At 57.5% G+C, this 17,110-nt stretch overlaps 3 protein-coding genes across 8 annotated transcripts; 1 reads left to right on the top strand and 2 right to left on the bottom strand.

Annotated features, from left to right (window-relative positions):
- Positions 1 to 1,783: 1,783 nt before the first annotated feature.
- On the bottom strand, positions 1,784 to 4,709 carry Rfng (RFNG O-fucosylpeptide 3-beta-N-acetylglucosaminyltransferase). The gene is made up of 8 exons (XM_004639553.2): positions 4,382 to 4,709; positions 4,239 to 4,287; positions 3,708 to 3,810; positions 3,455 to 3,608; positions 3,231 to 3,319; positions 2,996 to 3,161; positions 2,605 to 2,687; positions 1,784 to 2,518 (listed from the first exon to the last, which is right to left on the bottom strand). The coding sequence occupies exons 1-8, from the start codon at positions 4,628 to 4,630 to the stop codon at positions 2,437 to 2,439; spliced, it is 975 nt and encodes a 324-aa protein (XP_004639610.1). The 5' UTR covers positions 4,631 to 4,709; the 3' UTR covers positions 1,784 to 2,436.
- Positions 4,710 to 4,719: 10 nt separating this feature from the next.
- On the top strand, positions 4,720 to 9,692 carry Gps1 (G protein pathway suppressor 1). Of its 4 annotated transcripts, none has more exons than XM_023699232.1 (14): positions 4,720 to 4,814; positions 5,530 to 5,622; positions 6,234 to 6,415; positions 6,856 to 7,020; positions 7,104 to 7,239; positions 7,323 to 7,400; positions 7,516 to 7,573; positions 8,021 to 8,106; positions 8,315 to 8,409; positions 8,532 to 8,637; positions 8,715 to 8,795; positions 8,868 to 9,005; positions 9,080 to 9,214; positions 9,288 to 9,692. In XM_023699232.1, exons 1-14 carry the CDS (start codon positions 4,782 to 4,784, stop codon positions 9,360 to 9,362), a joined length of 1,461 nt encoding a protein of 486 aa, XP_023555000.1. In that variant the 5' UTR covers positions 4,720 to 4,781; the 3' UTR covers positions 9,363 to 9,692. The 4 variants fall into 4 exon arrangements, with proteins under 4 accessions (XP_023555000.1, XP_004639519.1, XP_023554999.1 ...); XM_004639462.2 differs by having other exon boundaries at positions 7,513 to 7,573; XM_023699231.1 differs by lacking the exon at positions 4,720 to 4,814 and adding an exon at positions 4,835 to 5,118.
- Positions 9,693 to 9,919: 227 nt separating this feature from the next.
- Positions 9,920 to 16,398, bottom strand: Dus1l (dihydrouridine synthase 1 like). Of its 3 annotated transcripts, none has more exons than XM_004639552.2 (13): positions 16,141 to 16,398; positions 15,530 to 15,638; positions 14,867 to 14,917; positions 14,258 to 14,370; positions 13,349 to 13,431; positions 12,981 to 13,084; positions 12,716 to 12,860; positions 12,429 to 12,525; positions 12,263 to 12,351; positions 11,772 to 11,917; positions 10,726 to 10,763; positions 10,347 to 10,422; positions 9,920 to 10,260 (listed from the first exon to the last, which is right to left on the bottom strand). In XM_004639552.2, exons 1-13 carry the CDS (start codon positions 16,375 to 16,377, stop codon positions 10,121 to 10,123), a joined length of 1,428 nt encoding a protein of 475 aa, XP_004639609.1. In that variant the 5' UTR covers positions 16,378 to 16,398; the 3' UTR covers positions 9,920 to 10,120. The 3 variants fall into 3 exon arrangements, with proteins under 3 accessions (XP_004639609.1, XP_023555001.1, XP_023555002.1); XM_023699234.1 differs by having other exon boundaries at positions 10,158 to 10,260; positions 10,347 to 10,414; XM_023699233.1 differs by lacking the exon at positions 14,867 to 14,917.
- Positions 16,399 to 17,110: the final 712 nt, after the last annotated feature.

Below are 17,110 nucleotides of genomic sequence, written 5' to 3'. Positions count from 1 at the left end.
GGGCCCAAGCTGGTCCTGGTGGCACTCTGGACAGTGGAGAAATCTAGCAGGCAGGGAGTAAGCCAGCCTGATCCTCTCGTGGGCCAGTGTTCTGGACCCAGGGTTTGGAAGAAGGCAGAATGTCAAAGTGTGGCACCTGGGGGCTGCTGGGCACTCCAGTTTGGCCACCAAGCATGGACATCTCTTTGTTACCTGTTTAGACACCCACCTTGCTGCCTCACACCACCTTCCTAGAGGATCTAGCTGGTTTCTCCCTATTGAGCTGATTCCAGGGGGCCCTGATGCCTGTCTCTGGGCCCCATTCCTGCCCTTAGGGTGCAGATGTCCCTCCTTGCTGTCCTTGATTCTCCATGGCCCGCACTAGAAGGGGATGGCCGTTCTGTCTTGAGTAAAAGCTGTAGGCTGTCTCCACATAGGAAGATCTGTTTGGATCTGAGCAGAAAATTACTGGTTCAGAAAATTTGTAATCGTTAACAACCAGGAACTGCATGGAGCCACCCCTTGGGAGAAATGCCACGTGGCCTAAGTGATCCTGAACGTGGATCAAAAGGAGAAACACCAGGATCAGCTCACACATGCACCACCACCAGCCTTACAGCACAGGCCCCATGTGGCTTCCTACTATCAGTGAGCCATATGATGGCTCAGGCCATAGGATGTCTCCACAGGCTGAGGTGACACAGACACAACCTGATGCTCTTAGTAGTATCATAGGCCACTTGACAGCTTTACAGGATGGCCTACACAAACTGTCCGCAGATGACCTCTCACTGATGTGAACTTGCTCTTGCCCAACAGGCTGGGGAAGGAGAAAAATTTACAGAAAAATGAGGCCATGAATTCTGTTATCAGTTCAGACATGACCTGAGCAGGGCCTCGTGCATGTGCAGGGCTGGAGGCCAGGGGGTGAGGCGCACAGCAGTTGGCCAGGCTTTGGAATAATCCTCCCACAGTTCTCAAGTCTCTGGTGTCCTGGCGAAGCTCATCACCTGCCCCCCAAATGTGGGCCTGGGCCTGACACTCTCAGCCAGGGCAGCTCCCTGGGTACTGTAATGCATGGTCCATGTTTGTGGGGTGCAACATGGTGCTGGCCCACAGAAATCACCCCCACTGACTGCTCTGGGACTGCTTCCTGGTCCTCACCCACAATGCTCTCCTCACTCCCAACAGAACATGAGAAGCCCCTTCAGGATGCAAATACCCCAGGTAGGAAACACCTTCGGTGGTCCTGCCCACTCACATCTGCTTAGCAGCATTAGATCCTGGGAGAAGGCAGATGCTGTCCCCACTGGCCACCTAGCTGACCAGCAGCTGTGGTTCATGGTTACTGCCTGGCCTAGGATGGTGAACCTTGAATCACGGCTGGGGCACAGGTCAATGTCCTAAATGTGAAGGAGGCCTACGGAGCAGTAAGGAGGGCGTCTAGGTCACACAAGGTTCAGCTACTCTTAAGTCAGCACACACCGTACACACCTTGTTGCTCACAGCACCACAGATACACAGGCCCGAACCCCTACATGTATGGCAGCCGTGCCATGTAATACACTCCTTATTCCACATGCCAGGAATGAGCATGACACTCAGGACCATGATTGACAAGTTGCTGTAACCCCTGCACAGTTCCCTGTGGCCACCCCTGCCTACTACGCCTCTCAGTCTGGAGGCCTCAGGCTATGTGACCCAGACCTGCCTGGATGGAGACTGTCACAGTTTCCTGCCTCACTGCCACCTATAAAGCTGTGTGACCAGCAGTCCCTGCGGACAACTAAGACAGGAGCCACAGTAAGAATGACAAGGAAGCTTTTACTCACATTCCATAATATTGGGAGAAGGACAGAGGGAAGAGGCTGTGCCCTGCACAATACCCAGAGAAGGAAGGCAGCTGTCTGGGTCCCTTTCCCCAGGGCCACGCTGTGGACCCATGAGGGGGAAGCGGGGACAGGGAGGAGAAAGTCCTCAATGTGAGTCAGTGTGGGGAAAAGTGGCCTGGAGGCCCCCAGGAAGGCCAGCTCTGCCTGAGGACACACTATAGGGCCAGTCCCAAAGCTGTGCCCTGAGGGTGGGACATGAGACCACCAGGAAGTCCTCTCTCTCACTATGGTTAGGGCCAGAGCCCACTCCCCTGCTCCCAGCCCACAGGTACTGCCTCTGCAGGTAAGGAGGGCAGGACGCAGAACTATGAGGCTGGTTTTGGTCTCGTAAGGATACCTGTCCTGTTGGGTGCTTTGGTGGAGACAGCTGAGTGATACCCATGGCAACAGCAGCACTGCCCTCCAGGCTTCCCGGGGGCTGCCACCCCCAGAGACTGACTGAAAGCCCTAGCTCCCGTGGGGCCGTAAGTGTGGCCTGCTGGTCAGCCAGATCATCTGCATGGTGCCTGCAGTGGCAGCCTAAGGAAGCTAGCCGAGCCAAGTCACAGTAGCCAGATGGTGTAGATCACCGTGAGGGGAAGTCGCCCTTGTTCTTCATGGGACACCAGTCTGTGTCTGGGTAGTGAAGGCAGTGGACAGACTTAAACCTGGGACAGAGGGAGAAAATGGGATCAGGGATGTTCAGGTAGGGCTGACCTCAGAGGCACTGGCCCAGCAGCCCGTCACTACTTACCGTGTGGGGTCCTGTTGCAGGCTGAAGCCCACCACATTTACCACATTATGTGGGTTCTCTGGACCTCCATAGCTTAGGGTGACCTGCAAAAAGAAGGGACTAGAGGGTGAGGACCATAGCTTTCCTCGAGAGCCTTTTCCTGGAGGGGACATTACTCACCTCTTTACCCTGGGGATCAGGAGAGCCTCTCTTTACAAAAAAGCCTCCATGAGATCCATGGGCATCTGCTCCGGTGGACACTAGGCTCAGCAGGCAGAGATCTGCCCAAGGCCCACATGAAAACCCCAAGGCTGAGACTACCCTGCCCCTGCACCCACCCGCTAAGCCCACCAGGGAGCCCTACCCCTGGTGCAGCAGGGGCGCAAGGGTCCTGGCAGGGAGCCAAGCCTACCTGCTGGAGCACAGCATCTGTTGGGAGCCTCTGCAGGTTCTCCAGGTGGGAGTGGAAGAGGGGGCTGGGCAGTAAGTGGGCCCCCAGCAGCCCTTCCACAATGTAGCCCACGGTGCAATCATCTGGCAGGCGCACCCTCTCAGCTGTGCTCATGAAGCTACCTAGGCTGAGGGAGAGGCTGGTCAGTGACTCCGCAGCCCTCGGCTCCTAGCTGGGCAGCAAGGCGCCCACTCACCTGGCCCAAGGGCTCATCTTGAGGGCAAGGCCCCTGCTCAGGCAGAAGCCGGCCCCACCGGTAGCAAACCAGAACTTGACTGTGGTGGCCTGGAAATGGGGGAGTTCCTGTCATGGTAGCCCATGCCTGGGCTCCTCTTCCCCTACCCTTCACTGGACCCAAGGGTCATCTGCAGGCAATCCCCACGGAAAACCTGCCAGGGAGACCACCAGCCTGGCACTCACGGTCCCACCTCCCTGGACCCTCTCGGTGGCCTCAATGGGGTGGTCCAGGCTGGGCCGCCCCAGGTAGACATCCTGGTTGGGAGAGAACGTGGACAGCAGCTGCAGCAGGCCAGGGGGGTTCACATAGTTGTCGTCATCCACGTGGCAGAACCACCTGGGGGCGGGAACAGCCCTGTGCAAGGAGCCTCCAAGGTGGCTAGAGACCCCCATCCTAGCCCAGACCTCCTCCTCCCCACAGATGCAGCCAGCCTACTTGCGCCCAGACTCGATGAACTTGTCATACTCCACGGACATCTTACAGCAGAGTGCCTGGCGGGTGCGCACCGCAGAGCAATTGGTGTTGATGACACGGCTGCCTGGCCAGGTGGAGATGGGAAAGTGAGGGTGCACACCCAGCCTGTCCCTGAGGTGGAGGCCAGCCCAGGTTCCCCTGCAGCTCTGGCTCAGCTGTCCCTTAGCCGACTGTCAGTGACTGAATAGGATGACACTTCCTTGGGATGAGAGCAGAGACAGGACCAAGGCACAATGGCCCCAGCAGGCCTGCACAGAATTCCCTGCTAGGGCTTCCTGGGGACAGTGACCAGAGGCCCTAGGAAGCCTGCAGGTGGCCAGGTACTCCTGGGTTGACTGCTGGGATGGAGTCCTAGCAGGGGTGACCAAGCTCTGTCCTGCACTGGCTATGTGTCCCTAGGCCAGCGCCTCCCCCTCCCGGGCCCAGTTAACAGTTCCGTGGTGGCCCCTTTGCAATGGGCACGACACCGGACCCACCGGGCCTGGGCCTCACCTGCCTGCCGCTGGAGCTCAGGGTCGTCGCCGTCGGTGAAAATAAAAGTCTGGGGGAGAAACGATCGTGAGGCATATTGGGGCGGCGAGCCTAGAGAAAGAGGGGACCCGCGGGCGCGAGGGCGGGCGGGCGGGCGGGGGCACCTGCGGGCGGGCACGCGAGATCCAGGTGAGCAGCAGCAGCCCCAGGCGCGGCCCGTGGTTCTTGCGGGTGGTCTTGACCGCGATGAAGACGTCGTCAGGCCGCAGACTAGGAACAGCGACGGCGGCGGGCGCAGGGGCAGGAGCGGGAGCGCGAGGCAGAGGTAGAGGCAGCGGCAGTAGGAGGAGCGCAGCGAGGGCCGCGGCCAGCGCGAGGCAGGCCCGGCACAGCGCCCCCCGCGCGCGGCTCATGCGGCCGCCGCGACCCCCAGTGACGGGAGAGGGCCGGGGCCGGAGGCGGCCCCTTTAAGTGAGGCGCGCGCCCCGCCCCGCGCCGCGCCCCGGAAGCGGCTGCTGTGCTGCCCCGGAAGTAGACTGTGCGCTGCGGCGGGGTGGGTGCAAGATGCCGCTGCCGGTTCAGGTGTTTAACCTGCAGGTAACGAACCGAGGTCGTGCCCGCGCCCGCGCTCCCGCCGCGGGGTGGGGACGGTGGGGAGAAAGGGCGGTGCGGGGTTCCGCGCGCAGAGTTCCCGGGCAGCTCTCGCCCCCGCCCCCTCCGCCTGGCGCCAACGCTCACCGACTCGGCAGGCTGCAGTCGGGTCGCGATGCGAGGCAGTCCAGCATCTAGCTCGGCCTCTTCGTCGGCCTCGGACCTGGGCATCAGGTCAGACCTAAGGCCTGGCACGGCCGGGGACTGCGGCCTGAGCGCCAGCCTGTCGGCCTGCACGCTGTTTTCCGAGGTATCGCGGCGGCAACCCGGCCCTCAGCCGAAGCCCCGGGCGACCCGAGATGAGCTCCTCCCTTTTCTCCCTGCAGTGGTGTTACTCTCCCCTCAGAGTGGCTACCCGGGGGCATGGTGGCACCCGTCCCTGCTCCGACCTGGAGGAAACTGCATCTGAACCGGGCTTGGGAATGCGTAGGAACCTTCCCGGTTTGCTTTCTTGCTTCAAAGTTAGGCATTTAGAGGCTGTCAAGGAGCATCTGCTCATAGGGGCAGGATAACTAGTGGGAGTGGGAAAGGGTCGGAAGAGTACATGGGTGACAGCTGTGGTGGTAGAGTGGTACCATCTTGCATTGAAAGGCCTTGGGCAGAACTGACCACAGGGCACGTGAGGGTGCCTGAGGTGCCAAGGTGACCACTTTTGTTTCAGGGGGCTGTGGAGCCCATGCAGATTGATGTAGACCCACAGGAGGATTCCCAGAATGCACCTGATGTCAACTATGTGGTGGAGAACCCCACTCTGGTATGGAACCCAATAGGGAGGGTCTGTGGTTGTTTTGGTCTTGTTGGGTGGGAGTCCAGGCTAGAGTCCAAACTGTAGCCTACAACCTAGTGGACTGATGCCTCTCAGGTCATGTCTCTTTCTGAGCCAGAAACCTTTGAGGTTTCCTTCATTGGTGCTGGTTGGGTTCTTGGCTCAGCCCGAGACCCTCACTCATTCACGTGGGGAGCCCCGCTGGTTGAATGCCACCTGAGGACAGGTCTTGTGGGGACCAGCCTATTCAGTGCTATTTCCTTCCTGCTCTGCAACACATCTGGCACTTACAAGTACCTGTCCCGGGGCCGGGGAAATGGCTCAGTAGAATAAGTGCTTGCCTGGCAAGCACAAGGGCCGGAGTTCAATCCCTGGTTCCGCAAAAAAAAAAAAAAAAAAAAAAAAGTACCTGTCCCCTTTCAGAGTTCTATTCTGGAGAATCCCAGCCCAAGTGTCCCTGTGTTCTCATCTCCCAAGCACTGATAAGGACCTAGCATCCTTATCAAAATACCCAGGCTGTAGGCTTTGGGTGTGGGGGGTCTTGCCTTGCACACCCTGGTTGACTGTCTTTGCTTACGTTGTGCTCGCCCCCTCACCAGGATCTAGAGCAGTATGCAGCCAGCTACAGTGGTCTGATGCGCATTGAGCGGCTACAGTTCATTGCTGACCACTGCCCACCACTGCGGGTGGAGGCCCTGAAGATGGCTCTCTCCTTCGTGCAGAGGACCTTCAATGTGGATATGTACGAGGAGATCCACCGCAAGCTCTCAGAGGCCACCCGGTAAGGCCAGGACTTTGGTGAAAAGTAGAAGCTATGATAGGGGCATGTGTCCAGGACTGGGTGTGGCGTGTGCCCCTTGGAGCCAGCCTAGGAGGGGCCAGTTCTGTGCAGCATCTAGCAGCACTTTAGCATGTGTGGCAGATGGTAACAGATCCTGCTTACTCCCGAGTTGCCCATATCCTGGCTTCCTGCTGCTGTGTATGTGTTCAGTTACTCTGGGAGGAGCTGGAGGAGCTGTCCTACCCTCCTGGAATTCTGGCTTCACTGGGCTGCTGCTCCCCAGGTCCCCCATGTGGCTGTGGGCTCCTGGGTCAGTGATTATCTCTGTTCCTTGATCAGACTAGCTTCCTGGGGTGGGGGATGGGGACAGGCAAGGGCCCATCCGCGTACCTCCCTGGCCCTGATGACTATCGCCATCCTGATAGCCAGTCTTCCCTCAGGGAGCTGCAAAGCGCACCAGATGCCATCCCTGAGAGTGGTATAGAGCCCCCACCCCTGGACACGGCCTGGGTTGAGGCCACTCGGAAGAAGGCCCTGCTGAAGCTGGAGAAGCTGGACACAGATCTAAAAAACTATAAGGGCAATTCCATCAAGGAGAGCATCCGGTGCTGGCCTGCCCAGGGCAAGGGAGGTGGGTGGCTGGACCCAGCTGGCCCCGATCAGTGACCACTCATGGTCATGCCTATAGGCGCGGCCATGATGACCTGGGTGACCACTACCTAGACTGTGGGGACCTCAGCAATGCCCTCAAGTGTTACTCTCGGGCCCGAGACTATTGCACTAGCGCCAAACATGTCATCAACATGTGCCTCAATGTCATCAAGGTAGCAGGCAGGTGGGTAGGTGGAGGGGCACGTGCTGAGGAGGGGGAACCCAGGCTGTCTCATCCTACTCACTTGGCCACCAGGTCAGTGTCTACTTGCAAAATTGGTCTCATGTGCTGAGCTATGTCAGTAAGGCTGAGTCAACCCCAGAGATTGCTGAGGTATGTACAGCCCACCTTCTCCACATCTCCCCTTGTCACCTCAGGCTGGGGCTGGGCACTGTGTTTGTTATGCTGATGGTATGACTCTCATGTATGTGGCCTTTCCCTGCAGCAGCGCGGAGAACGGGACAGCCAGACCCAAGCTATCCTCACCAAACTGAAGTGTGCTGCAGGTAAGGCATTCTACCGTGCCATATATTGTCCTCTAAGTGCTTACAGCCCTAGAACAAAACTTGGCCCTACATAACAGTGAGAACAGTACCTGGCAGGCTGCCCAACCTCCACAAGTATAAGTGACTGCTATGTTCACCCAGGGAGGGAAACTAGCATGTGACTGGCAAGTCCTCTAGCTTCTCTGAGCAGTGATGTCCCTCATGGGCATTGCAGCTGCAGTTTTAGGTTCCCTTAGAAATCTGACTTCAGAGTATGTTTGACATTCCATGAATGTGTTCCTATGAAACACATACTTGTATTTCATAGCTAGAATTTCTGTCCCAGAGAAGCATCCTGGGGGCAGGAGAGGCAAAGGGATCACCTGCCACTTGTCATCCCTATCCTGGCCCCAAGGCCAGGGTACCTTCCTCTAGGGGTCTCAACCTTCTCTTTTGGATCCTTTTTAGGCTTGGCTGAGCTGGCTGCACGCAAGTATAAACAGGCTGCCAAGTGCTTCCTGCTGGCCTCATTTGATCACTGCGATTTCCCTGAGGTGAGGGGAACTGGGTCTTGGGAGAGCCTCCACAGGGCCTTGGGAGGCAGCCAGAGCTCCTGAGCTGGGCTCTTTTTTGGTCTCCACTGAAGGGTCCGTTGCATTTTCTGAGTGTGGGCAGGGGTGGCTGGCTCTGGGCTTCCCTGCCCATCCCAGTGAAGTACTGTGGTCCCACAGTTTTGAAGTCATCTCCCTTTTTGTCCCTCAGCTGCTTTCCCCCAGTAATGTGGCCATCTATGGTGGTTTGTGTGCTTTGGCCACCTTTGACCGGCAGGAGCTGCAGCGCAATGTCATCTCCAGCAGGTGGGTGGGGTAGAGGGGCATCCCTCCAGCCTGGTGCCCTTCCTGGGAACCAGGGTCCTGCTGGCCCTGTAGGGCAGGGAGGGCAGGCAGAGGTGTGGGGCTGAGTACCCTGGCACCTGCAGTTCCTTCAAGTTATTCCTGGAGCTGGAGCCACAGGTCCGAGACATCATCTTCAAATTCTATGAGTCCAAGTATGCATCGTGCCTGAAGATGCTGGATGAGATGAAGGTGGGGGCAAGGGCATGGCCACATGGAGGCTGGCTGGGCTTCTACTAAGGAGGCCCCTGACCAGCTCTCCTCTCCAGGACAATCTGCTCTTGGACATGTACCTGGCTCCTCACGTCCGGACCCTGTATACCCAGATTCGCAATCATGCTCTCATCCAGGTAAGTACAGGGCAGAGGATAGGCAGGGCAAAGGCGCAACCAAGAGTGGCAGCCGTCACCTCTGTTCCACAGTATTTCAGTCCCTACGTTTCGGCGGACATGCACAAGATGGCCACAGCCTTCAATACCACTGTGGCAGCCCTGGAGGACGAGCTGACACAGCTCATCCTGGAGGGACTCATTAACGCTCGCATCGACTCACACAGCAAGGTGGCTGCAGGGTGAGGTGGGGTTGAGGGTGGGAGTGAGGGATGCTGGGCCCCACTGAGCCTGCACCTACGCAGATCCTGTATGCAAGGGATGTAGATCAGCGCAGCACCACCTTTGAGAAGTCCCTGCTGATGGGCAAGGAGTTCCAGCGACGGGCCAAGGCCATGATCCTGAGGGCAGCTGTGCTGCGCAACCAGATCCATGTGAAGGTGAGTGGCCCAGGGGCCTGGGCATTGGGCAGCAGCCATACAGCGGGTGGCTGAACTTTTCCTTGTCCACCAGTCTCCTCCCAGAGAAGGGAGCCAGGGAGAACTGACGCCAGCAAACAGCCAGTCGCGTATGAGCACCAACATGTGAGGGGTGCATGCCTCTCTCTGCACCACGGAAGGACGTAGCACCTTGGCTGCCTGCCTGCTCATCTTGAGAAGAGGCTCCATGCTGCCTGCAGCCACTGGATGGCAGCCCATCCACCCCCTTGCACTCTTTTGGGGCCTGGGGAAGTGGTTGGCGTGGCCGTTGTAGCCGTGTAGGACTGATCCTTTGGGCTTTGTCCCACAGGCAGACTGTAGTATATGGTCCTGCTAGGAAGCACAGGCCCCAGAGCCCCTCTGTCCCTGTGTTGTCTGGAGTACAGGCAGCTCTGCCAGTCCATTAAAGAGCAGACTGACCCATTGCCCATGGCTCTGCTCCTTCCTGCTTCCAAGTACCCGTCAGAGGTTCTCCCTGGAGTTGGGGTTTGGGACAGGGCTCCATTCTGCCACTGTGCTTCTCCTGGGTTTCGTTGGGGAGGCAGGCAGGGACCTGCGCCCTTGCTCTTCTCTGCAGACACAGCTCTCTTCCTGGCCAACCAAGGAAAGCAGCTAGTTCAGGCTTAGGGGGTCCTGATGGGGCTAGGGGATGTTGGTCTGTACACACACCTTTTAATGGTTTATTATGTTTTGAGAGCACAAGCTGTGAGGACAGGGCAGGTCCAGCTTGAGCCCCCAGCGTAGGCCAGGGAGGACATCACCTCTTCTGTCCAATAGCAGGAGGTTCCCTGAGTAAAGGCTTGTTCTTAGTGTGAAGTATCCAAACTTCAGCACAGTCCTGGGGTATGGGCAGCTCCTGTGGGCCCCTCAGGTCAGGGCACTGCCTATGACTTCAGACAAGGTACCTGGTGCTCCAGACCCCACCTGCGAAGGCTCCGGCCGCACAGGCTGGGTTCCCTTCCAGGCCAGAGATTTTTCCAGTTTGGTTTTAAAAAGCAATCCGTGACCTGGCAGAGATAGTGCAAGAGGGACCTGGGGTTAAAAAGGCAGCAGCCTGCAGGTGGAGGAGGGACTGTGGCACAGCCTTCCTCACCTGGGCAGTCTGCTGTCTCCTTGAAGGCTCGTTTCTTGCAGCAGCCACGGCACAGGTTGAACACACACCTGTTGCCCTGGCACAGGAAAGCTGGTGAGCCTGAGGCTGACAGCCTTCTCAGACCTGGGCTGGCTATCTGGGAACCTTGGCCAGATGCCCGTGGCCTGGAGATAGCCCCAGGAATTACAACACAGAAAAGCACTGTCCCTGCCCAGTTCCTCCCACCTTGCTGGACTCAACCATTCCTACTGTAGGCCTGGGCAGGGGGTGAAAGAGGCTGTTACTCCTCTGAGCAATGCAGGGAACCCAAGAGGGATCAGTGGGTGTTATCAAGCCCACCCACCTGGGAACTGGCACACCAACGGAAAGATCATCTCACCTTTGGGTTCCCACACTGGTCACACTTTGCGTATTTTGCTGGATAAAAAAAAAAAAAAGTGCTGACTGAATGGTTTCATGTCTGAGGCAGGCCAAAGCAGCCAACTGGCTACTACCCACCTCCACAAAGCTCACTGGGCAGTAGCAGGGTAAGAGGCTGGGAAGGACAGAGGATGTGAGCTGCCTGTGTCTGCCTTTCCCTTTGTGAGGACTGGGTGACAGAACACAGTGGGTACAGTCTTGCCAGGAAAAGTAACAGAAAACAGGTGGCCACAGGAGAGACTGGCCTCATTCCACCCTCCACCCTCCACAGCAAAAATGCCAGGACAGGCTACATCAGGACCTCAGCATCAAGTAACACTTTTTGTGGCAGCTGAAGGCACAATGTGGCAGGTAGGGACTGTTGGCCGGCTTCATGGTGCCAGCCCTCAGAAGTGTTTGTGTTTGGGAGCTCTTCTCCCCATGCTTATAAAGCTGTCAGACAAAGCTGTTTTGGGGAGTTCCTACCAGATGGCTTGGGAAATGGGAAGCAAGCCGACCAAGTGTGGGCCGCCACGGGATGCTTAGGGCCCCAGGACTTGGGCTATGGCAGTGTGAGCCTTGAGTCAAAGCCAGAAAAACTTTGAGTAAACATGTCTGTCTGCTGGAAAGTGGGGAGCCCCCTCATACCACTTAATCTGACCACTGTCCTGCATAGAATCTACCTAGCAGCTAGGCTCCTGAGACTCCCAACATGTTCCCCCAGGCTGCTGCTCATGCTGCCCCTTGATAGGGTTGGGTACACACAGGCCCTGATCTGCTGACAGCTCTACTGGGGACCAGGGCAAAAACCTGCCCTATATCCATGGCACCATAGCTAAAGACAGCTAAGGCCCTGTACGGGGTGCTGGTGCTCAGACTTGAAGTCCCGAGTGGGATTTCCCAACCTTCAGTGTTGTAGACAGAGCCTGGGTTCTGCTCCCAGCAAAAGGAAAGACAGCCAAGAAGAGGTTTCCTGGGTGGCCCTGGCCACTCCTCCCTGGCCCAGGGGGCAGGAGTGGTGCTTACGTTTCAGAGAGGGGTCAAAGGTCTTGTGGGGGTTCCTCAGCTGCTTCTTCTGCTTGTTTTTGGAAAGGCCATCTGTGTTGCCCTCCTCTTCCTCCAAGGCTCGCTTGCTGCGGCTACCACTGTTCTCTTTGCTCCCCTCCCTTGGTCTGAAGGGAAAGGGCAGTGGGCAGAGATAAGGACACCCACAGAGCTGACCAGCTGGTCAGTCAGATGGACTGGAACTTGGGTCCAAGTGAGGAGGGGTGAATGGCCTGTGTAGGCACTGGTGCCTAGCACACATGTGGGTCCCCCTGGACCAATGGGTTGAGCCAGCACACAGTCCACAGTGGAGTGAGCGGCCACACAGGATGGGCCCACAGGACAGTTACACTTCCCCATCTGAACTATCAAGACCCTACAGCATGGGAAGGTATCTCACTGTACACCATAGTCTCCCTCCTCTCTTTTCCCTCAAAAGCCTTCAAGATGGTGTGCATTCCTCATTAGCTCACCCTGGCCGGACATAGGGCTGGCAGATCCAGTGGAAGAAAGGCAAGTCGCCTGCTGGCTGTGCTCCCTCCTCCTGCCTAGACATGTCCTCCTGTGAAAGCACACAGGCCCCATCAGACCTGAGCCCCTGCACACCATACAGCTAGGCTCCTGCAGCCCGACACCTGCCTGACACCGAAGCTTCAGTGCATGGCTCACAGCAGCAATAGCTTCCAGGGTCTTCACTTTGGCGAGTTCATCTCGAAGTTGCTGGTGCACCTGCAGCCTAAGGCAAATACTTGTCACAGGAGTTGGGCCTGGTCCCTGGCTCCCAAACACAACTGCATAGCTATTGTCCCTTTCACATAGATTCTTCCCATTCTCACTTGAAGCCTTCAGCATTCAGCAGCAAGCTGAGCTGGGGAAAGCCCTACATATGCTGGGCAGCCCCTAATAGCTCTGTGTCTAGGACTCACGTGTGGTGCCACAGCTTGAAGAGGTGGGCACGGACACAGGACAGTGGGCATGGATGCAGCTGCACAATGTCCAGATACTCCTCTGCCAGCTCCCACACTGCAGGACTCCGGCCCTCAAACAGGGCAGGGTTATGCAGGTTGCCTTCTGGAAAAGAAAGGATGCTGATGGAGGGGGGCTCTGGACACCATCTGGCCACTTCCCCCTCAGGACAGGACAGGACCAGCCACCCAGGACAGAAGAGAGCCAAGGTACATATCTGCTCACCTGCACTCATGACACCTTGTACACCTGTGTCTTGGATGCACCGTTCCACATCCTGCAGGCTCCGGATATTCCCATTGGCAAACACTGGGATGGCCACAGCCTTCCTGTCCAGACAGAAAGGCCTGACCCTGTACCCCACCAGAACAGTGCCAGCCAGGAGATGGCAAGTGGCCCCCAAACTCCACCTTGACAGGGCCCATCACCTATCACCTGCTAACTGCACTGCTGCCTCCACCTCTACCTCTACCCAGCAGACCCTCTAGCTGCTCATGGAACATCAGGTGTTCTGGACACCCCCAAAGTAGCACTGGGTTTATGTCCTCCCCCTGCCAAGAAGCCCAAAGAACTGAAGGCTGCAGCCCACTTACCGCACAGCCTTAATGTGCTCCCAAGATGCTGCTCCTGACAGCGGCCCCTTCTGCTCCTTGGTACGCCCATGCACAGTCAGTAGCTAAGACAGACCAGCGTCCACCTCAGTCTTGCTCCAAGTTAAGCCCTCAGACTGACTCCCAGAGGCCACCTCCCTCAGTTTCTCATTTCTCCAGCTTGGTAGAAAAAAGGCCATCCTGGGCCTGGCCCAGTCCCTGGCCCCAGAAGTCCTGGACGCTTTGCCCTTGGAAGAAGCTAGGTTGTGCCCAGAATGCCCATGGTCAGTCCCCAAGCCAGAAAGATAGCATTCTTGTTATCTAAATCTGAGGACTGGGGCGTGTGTGCATGAGAGAGAGAGAGAGAGAGAGAGAGAGAGAGAGAGAGAGAGAGAGAGAGAGAGAGAGAGAGATATGAGAACAAGCAAGTGAGCGAGCTCTGGCAGGGCAGGGAGAAGCTAGTATTCCTGCCTAGGCCTTGCCTCAAGATAACTGAGACTCCTGTCTATTCCCAGAAGCTAAGTGCCTAGAGGGGGGTGCTAGGAACAGTCTCCTCCAGGCTTACACCAGGCCAGGCTCAATACATAGAGGACACACAAGCAGCCAAAAAGGCACTGGCTGGCATCTGGGGCACCAGGGACATGGTGGCAAGCCTGAAGGGTCTCCCTAAGGGAACAATGCCCTAGAGCCAGGATGAGAGATCTCAAAAGGCAGTGACTCACAGCCTTTAACACAGGAAATGTCCTGGTGATGCCCCACTCCCACCCCTCCATACAAGGGAAGAGGGGTTAGGAGGGCAGGAGCCTGCTCTGCTCTACTGATGCTCGACAGGAAGGGCTGGCTGGTTGCTGGAAACTGAAGACTGGCTGGCTGCTTGGTGGGACACCCCCACCTGCAAGCCTGGGCCCTCACCTGGCAACCGGCCTTCTCCAGCATCTGGGCGTACCTCACAGTCTTGTCAATCTCAGGGAAGACACGGATTTTGCACGTGACAGGAACAGAGAGTTTCTCATGGGCCAGCTGAACTGGGAAGAGACAAGGCTTCTAAGAACCATGGTCCTGCTATAGGCAGCTAAGTTCACATCCCAAGCCAAGACAGATGCCAGCTTTCTTAGAAAACTGCTCTGGTTGTCACCTGAGCTGGCCTTTCCCTTGTCCTCACAATTTTTTTCCCCAATCAGATTTTATTGGTACATCTCAGATATACATAATGATCACATACATTATAGTCCTCACACATTCTTGTACAGGCCAATGCCAGCTCCCAGTGATGGCAACTGAGAGACCAGCTCTGTACCCTAAGACTTGGGGGGCTGAGATGGAGCATGATTATTCTCTTGCACCAAATCTAATGGCTTTCTAGGGGGTGGGGCTGTACTCTCCATAGCCATCTCCTTCTAGCAGAGATTGTTGCACCAAAGTGACCCTAGGACATTGATACCACTGTCCTATCCTGAACCCCTGCAAGGGTGTCCCTGAGCCTCCTTCACCTTCCCACAAGGTGGACTATGGCCAGCTTACTCATTCTTTGGAGCAGGTCCCACTCCTCCTGCAGGAAGGCACCATAGTGACCTGTGGAGGACAAGTGTGGCCCTCTGACACAGGTGTCCAGACTGCCTAAAACACCCCCTCTTAATGTGGCCTGCTGGTCCTCCTGTATCCACACAGGCCACAAATCCTCTGCCACACAGCCCCTTGGGATACCAAAGACCTTACATTAAGGCCATATGCCGAATAGTAGCCCTCATAGCAACCCCAAAAGTAGTGTGTCTGATGGGGGCAAGAGGACAATCATGGAATCCAGCAGTCTATCAGCATCCAATTTGGGTGCTCTCCCTGCTGAGCTGCACAGAATATACCTGCCAAGTGGTCTAGGACCAGAAGCACCAGCTGAGGGGCCCAGTGAGGAAGAAAAGTCTGTGACCACTGTGGCCTGAGGCAAGGTGCAGACCTCCTACTGCCAAAGCATATTTATCTGGGGAGGAGGTCAAGAAAGAAGTAGTGAGCCCCGACAGATCCTATTGCCTGAGCCAGTGGAACCTGACTGCCAGCCCCGGTGTGAGAACATAGGAGCTGTTCAGTGACCACTGTGATCAAAAACAAGAGCCAGCTGTCCCCAATGCCCACTCCCACCCAGAAGGTGGGACAGAGCCTCCACCACAAGAACCTACAAAGCGAACTCACCCCTCTTGGCTATCATCTGTGGGCAGCCCAAGTTCAGGTCAATGGCATCACAGTAATCCTGAGCTAGGAGAGCCGCCTGGACAAACACGTCTGGGTCATTGGCACAAAACTAGAGAAGACACAGAAGTCACCTACAAGCCAAGCCAGGCCCTGGTCCTTCACTGCCCATGTTGCCCAACCCTGTGAGGGGTTCCACCATGACCAGAGAGAGTGTAAGTGTAGTTCAGAGGTTCACCATTGGTGTCCTGTCCTACACCAGGTTGCATAATCCCACACTAGGAGTCACAAATCTACAGGATTCCTTTTGATATATAACGGAAGACATGAATGCTGACTTCTAAAGAGCAGAGTTCACTGTTCTGGGAAGGGTGAGAGAGAGAGCTTTGAATTTCCAGTCTGTCACCCAAGCTGTCCCTCCACCAAAGGGAGTCCCCGGGGAAGGGGTGCCTTCTGGCTGCCATGTTTTGCTCTAACGTCACTGCTGGGGTTGTGTGGATCTCTCCTTCTTTGCACACAGGAAAGGCTGAGGGTCCCTGCCCCAGGCAGAAGGAAGAGTGCCCCACAGGGCCCGGGGCTGGGCTGCCATCTGGTGGGAAGGGCTCTCTGCCCACCTGCACGATGAGAGGCCGGTCCTCAGGGCACACATCACAATACAGGTTCTCCTTCCGGTAGTTGGCATCACGCACGAAGACCTGGGCATGCAGCATGGGGGTGTAGCAGAGCTGTGCCCCGTGGCGGCGGCTCAGGAGCCTCCAGGCCAGCTCGCTCTGGTCCACCATAGGCGCCACCACGTGGCGGGCGCCTCTCAGGGTGCGGCTCCAGAACTCGAAGCCCTGCAGCTTGGGCATGGTCTCCACAATGAGGGAGGGAGAGGATCAGGCTCTGCCGCGGCCACGGAACTCTGCCTGAGGAGCCAAACCGGGTGAAGGCACAGGGTTCAACTGCGAGGGAGTGACCGCTCCTGACCGCTTGGCCACATGCACGGGCAGGTGTCTGGCGGATGCCTTACCCGGGACGCGTGTGGAGATGACACGGCCGGCTCTGAGCGCTGGTCGTGAGTGAACAGTGAGTTGTGACCCTCCACGCCGGTCCTTGCGAGGCCTGCGCCGCCCTTCTCACGGGTAGGAGCACCCGGGCGCGCCGGCCTCCCCTCTGCTCCGCCCGAGAGCCTCCAGCCCTGGCTCCCGGCCTCGGAGCCACGGCGCCCCCGACTGGCGGTGAGGGCTCGTCTTGGGCTCACTTCCCGCACCTTGGGGTGCGGGACAGGCCGGGTTTGACCGGAGAGCCAGCGCAGACGGGCACGCTTTAACGAAGGAACACGACAGCTCCCTAGCTCCCGCCTAATGCGCAAAGCTGCCGAGAGGACCCTGTGGAAAGCGACTGGCAGCCTGCGCCGGGTCTCGACTACACCGCACCGCCGGAAGTGCCGCGGCCGGAAGCGCGCTGCCCGAAATTCTCGGCGGTGCAATGGAAAATGTGACCCCCGGAAACCGGGCCCGGTGCTGAGGAGTCCGGGCCGGGAGGGTGTCGGCGGCGACCGCGTGGCGAGGGACCTGGCTGCGGGTGTGCGCGGTCTTGGGC

This window comes from Octodon degus, unplaced genomic scaffold, assembly GCF_000260255.1.
Source record: "Octodon degus isolate 3935 unplaced genomic scaffold, OctDeg1.0 scaffold00112, whole genome shotgun sequence".
NCBI lineage: Eukaryota > Metazoa > Chordata > Mammalia > Rodentia > Octodontidae > Octodon > Octodon degus.
The sequence above is the reverse complement of the archived record's forward strand: the minus strand, read 5'-3'. Positions and strand labels throughout refer to the sequence as shown.